General features: G+C 30.4%; 1 protein-coding gene across 1 annotated transcript; it reads right to left on the bottom strand.

The window, feature by feature from the left end:
• Positions 1 to 3603, bottom strand: LOC128874147 (zinc finger protein 431-like). The gene is made up of 6 exons (XM_054118534.1): positions 3021 to 3603; positions 2431 to 2798; positions 2017 to 2362; positions 1743 to 1910; positions 1492 to 1659; positions 1 to 1423 (listed from the first exon to the last, which is right to left on the bottom strand). The coding sequence occupies exons 1-6, from the start codon at positions 3187 to 3189 to the stop codon at positions 720 to 722; spliced, it is 1923 nt and encodes a 640-aa protein (XP_053974509.1). The 5' UTR covers positions 3190 to 3603; the 3' UTR covers positions 1 to 719.
• Positions 3604 to 5025: the final 1422 nt, after the last annotated feature.

Genomic DNA, 5025 nt, shown 5'->3' with positions numbered 1-5025 from the left:
ATTTATAATTTTAATATAAATAAAATTAATTCATTAGTTACTAAGATTTACTTTTAAATGTACGACTCTGAAGCAGAAGTATGCAAATATTTTATATTTCATTGATATAGTGTTTTTAAAACAATTATACTTCAATCTTATGTATATGTATCTTTCCAAATATGTTCAGAGTGATCCCTTGTGAGAAACCTAAAATTTTTTATATATAATATTAATTAATACATTTTCTCTCTAATGTTGTTATTTTTTAAATACACCCAGTATATTCCTTTTACTAGCTTTATTCTTCTGACCCATACTTCAAAATAATACAATGGTGCACAAATTAATATTATGATGTAATTGCAATGTCTTTTTATTGTATACATATCAGTATTTTTCTCCTCGTTTGAATGTTTAGAATCTTTTGGCAGTGAATTGTTTTTTCAATGGTTGTTTCAACTACCATAACTAAATTATTGTTATTAATTTTTTATTGTAAACTTCGTATAGTTGATGAGTGTTTCGTATAAAAACTATCCAGTGAAAACGAAAATTCATGCGATTCGTCGATTTAATAACAAAGTATGTTTACTTGATGAATTGCACAACTATAAAATCCATTATGTATATTGTGTTCGAATTTCGATTAATATTTATAACCTAATTACATACTTCTTATGAGATTATCTTCTACATGTTTATTGTCATTTTCAATATTCAGTCTGATATCTTTTTTATTATGAATTTGTTTTTTCCTCATTGTGGCATTGAACAGTCGTTTGTAAACTTGAATCTGACTCTGAAAATGAATTTTCATCGAGAATTGTTTTATATCCAACATTTTTTATATTAGGATTTGTACGTGACGTTTCGTTTCTGTGATCGGAATACGATTTATCTGTACAATTTAAGCAATTTCGGAAAAAGTAATTATGATTTGATACGTTTTGAGGATACAACTTTTCTTCGATCCGTCTATTTATTACTACAGCCTCGGCGAGAGGTATCGGTTCTGTATATGTGAATGTCTTTTTCCTAGAATCAGTCTTATCTTCTGGTTTTTTAATACTAATTGGTCCGTTAATAACAGGAACTGCATTACTTACTTCGCTTGTAGTTCTTATGACAGGTGTAATATTACCCATTGAATCTAATCTAGAATTGATTTGATCGCTAGAACTTACATAAACCATTGATACTTTAGTTGAACTTTTTGGTAACAAGTTAGAAGTCATTTTGTGTGCTTTTTTTGGTTTTTGTTTCTGTTTCAAATTGACTTGCTTGGTTTTTTCTAAACTAGTACTTCTATTAGATACAGTATCCTGTACATTATTGACATTACAAAATGGATTATCTGGATGATGATGTCTAATATGACGATGTAGATTATCTTTTCTCCTAAATACAGTTTGGCAATATTCACAAGAAAATGGTTTTTCCTCTAAAATAAAATTGATGTATTATTATTTTTACATATTATTAATAATACATGTTATTAATGTGACATACCTGAATGTACAGTTAAGTGTCGTCGTAATTCACTTTTCGATAAAAAAACTCGATTACAATGTGCACACGAAAATGGACGATCTTTTCCGTGTGTTTTTTTATGGCGTATTAACAAAGATTTATCCTTAAAACTTTTACTACATTGATCGCATACGTGTGGTCTTTCATCTGTTAAAAAATTATTTTTGGGTCTTTATTTCGTCAAGAAACATAATTTTAGATTATGATTATCCTTATATACATATACTTACTTGTATGTGTTTTTAGGTGTCTTTTTAAATTGGTTAATATTCCAAATGTTTTTTCACATGCCTTACAAGAATACTTTTTTATACCATTATGTGCATCCAAGTGATTTTTCAAATCATCTCGTTTGCTATATCTTTTATTGCATTTAGTACATACAAATTGTTTTTCTTCTAAAAATTATATTTAACTTTTACTTCTATCAATATTTCTCAAAGCATTATATCCATAATAAATTTGTGGCTCAAAAAAAAATTGTACTATGTCATGGAAACTTACTATTATGCGAGTACATGTGCCTATTGAGTTTATTTCTTTGAGGAAATGCTTTCTCACAAAGGTTACACTTAAATGGTTTATACCCCCTGTGAACCCTTTCATGATATTCAAAATGAGAGCGTTTAATAAAAGTTCTATCACAAAAGGAACACTTATAAGGTTTAACACCTGTTAAGCAAGCATCATGATAGCATTTTCCTTTTTTGTTTCGAAAAATTTTACTGCAAATATTACATTTATATTTTTCTGGTGTTCCAGGTATTATTGAAATATGTGTACGGTTGGAAGATTTGATAGATTTGTCTTTTATTAATTTTTCATTACTTGAAAACTCTGTCTTAATTTCCTATAAAACAATTATGATATAATATTTTGGTTTTTCCCTATACATTATGTATAAATTTCCACACATACCAAATCACAAATTTCTTGTGTTTTACTATAAGATGACGGTTCTATTGCCGAATTATCATTTGAATGTGCATACTCATGTAAAGGTAGATCATTATTTTCTACCTTGGAAATATATAACTTATTAGAACTATCATCATTTTTAACATCATTGAAATTATATGCTTCTTTTCTCTTATTAGATGAGTTTTCATCATATAACTTAGAGTTGTTTATACAATCATTAGGAACAAGTTCAGAATTAGTAGTTTTGGATTTAGAATGTTTATTAATAACTAGTTCTAAGGGTAATACTATTTCATCGTTATATTCACTATTTCTATCAAAGGCAGAAATATTATTTGCAGTGCTTTTTGTTGATTGTATGCAATCTGCAAATGAAATACAAGTAAATAGTACTTCATCTGTATACCTTTGTTTGGTATTGTAAGATTTGAGAGTAATTCTGATATTAATTATTTGTGATTAAATTTTGAATACTCTACTTTGTTTACATGAGGGAATGCATTTATGACAAACTTATTGGAAATTATATTTAGGAATAAAAGCAAATATAATTAATATTATATATACGAAATATTTTTGTTTCCTACCATAATTCCCAATATTTTGTATATAATGTTCGTTACTACAAATTTTGCATCCTTGTTCCTCATATAATAAACATATACGACATTTGGTATGACCACAACTGTCCTTTACAAGCCTCGAACATGATGTATTTGTTATTTGTTTACAACTCGGGCATTCCCCGTTCATCATAGATTTGTAATTATAAATTCGTAATTCTCCATTTATTACTTAATAATTATATTCTTGTCCCATGATTGTATTCATCTCGAGAAACGATATTTCCTTCGTACTTCTAATATTACACTACTTCGACGCGTATGTTTAGTTATGTCTGCTTCATGTTAATTACAAATATAATTATATTTTATTTCATTAATTCCTCACAGCCATATGTATTTAATAAGTTTATGCGAACGTAATCAATTGTAATAAATATTCACTAGCACAATCTACCGTTAAGAATGGGAATTATTCTTTACAATTTGTTACAAACGATATAAATATAAATTTTTGATAAAATTTACTAAATATTACGTATCATAAATTTCATACAATTTGTTCTTTTATCTTCTAAAAAATTGATATTTTTATTTATTTTTAAGAGGGACGGGGACGGGGGAGGGGTTTAGTACTAGTGGCTTCATCAGTGGCAAAACGCCCAAGTTTGTAGCGAAACTAGTTTGGACTGTCAACACTAGATGGCACCATTTGTTTGTTGTACAAATATATATTTTTTTTTAATTATATCTAAAAACAAATTAGTGAACAAGCATCGTGATATTAAAATATGAACGAAAATAAGTTTTCAACTCTTAATTCCGTCATTTTAGTATTAAACAAACAAATGGCTTCATCTAGCATTAGAAAGAGGAACTATTCGAGGACAAATTTGGGAGAATTTTAGTTCTACCTTCTCACCGCGAGATGGCTATAGCGTCACTTGCCACGTTTTTGACCATTGGCGGGATGTGACACTTAGAATAAATAATTAAAACAGATAATTAAAGGAGTAAAAAGATGATTATATTAGATAGAATCGAGATGAAAGAGACAAGTCACAGAACTTAAAATGCAAAGCAAATACGAGACTGCCCTCAAACAGATAAATTAAGTAGCTTTTCTACCTTGAAGGTTTCTGATGTTTCTTTTTTATTCTGGGCATGACATTGATGTATTATACATAAAATCACATGCTTCCTTATCAAATTTTCAAGTGCACGTTCGATAACTCGATAAGGGGTGAAAGATTGAAACACTTAGTAGGAGGGTTATTTTTCATGGGATACGATTTCCTGCTTGGTTACCAGAGATTCTTATTCTTGGAATATTGCATTTGCAGTTATCGAACAGCATATATTTCGTAACAATGTTCTCACGTTTCGATGCCTATTGTTCTCAAGATGTTCGAGGGATTGAATATGGCGCGAGCTCCGTTGAAGCTTTCTCAATAATTAGATCGTGACATTTTAGTCGATATTCGTTATTTTAATATAAAAACATGACGACGTTTCGTTGCTGTTATACTTGGAAGCCTCGGTCTGTACACACCATTTACGAACGAAGAGATCATCTCATTGGCAGAAAATGTTACAAGTATTAATCAAATACGAAACTTATCAAGTTGAAAAACCCTAGTGTCAAAGTTAAACTATCGGAACAGTGGTACCGTTTTGACAGTCGATCGAAGAAACACGTCGTTCCATGTGTTCCGAAACCTAATGAATCGATCGTCACATAGCAATGCGTACACCATCCCCATAAGCATACCACATGGAAAAGGACACAAAGAAACAGCGAGTAAGAGGAGCAAGGAAATTATTCTTTGAGAGTATCGGCAAGATAATACGCACTTTGACATGAAATCGTTTGAGAATGGCAAAGGGCAGGTAGTCGAAAGCACGGTCTCGCGGTAAGGGTGGTCGGGGAAAATAGGGTTGGGCACGGGGTGCGGATTGCGCATGCGTTGACCCGGCCGGGGGCTGTCGTGTCGCTCTCTGCCGACTATTACGCCAGTCGTCGTGACGA

The sequence above is a fragment of the Hylaeus volcanicus genome, chromosome 1 (assembly GCF_026283585.1).
Source record: "Hylaeus volcanicus isolate JK05 chromosome 1, UHH_iyHylVolc1.0_haploid, whole genome shotgun sequence".
Classification (NCBI taxonomy): Eukaryota; Metazoa; Arthropoda; class Insecta; order Hymenoptera; family Colletidae; genus Hylaeus; species Hylaeus volcanicus.
The sequence above is the reverse complement of the archived record's forward strand: the minus strand, read 5'-3'. Positions and strand labels throughout refer to the sequence as shown.

Excerpts from the sequence above, each read along its gene's own strand:
- LOC128874147 (XM_054118534.1), bottom strand. The coding sequence starts at position 3,189 with ATGATGAACGGGGAATGCCCGAGTTGTAAACAAATAACAAATACATCA. Across the intron at positions 2,799-3,020 it reads ACAAAATATTGGGAATTATG|ATTGCATACAATCAACAAAA; the intron begins GTAGGAAACAAA and ends TTTCATTTGCAG. Across the intron at positions 1,424-1,491 it reads ACACTTAACTGTACATTCAG|AGGAAAAACCATTTTCTTGT; the intron begins GTATGTCACATT and ends ATTTTATTTTAG.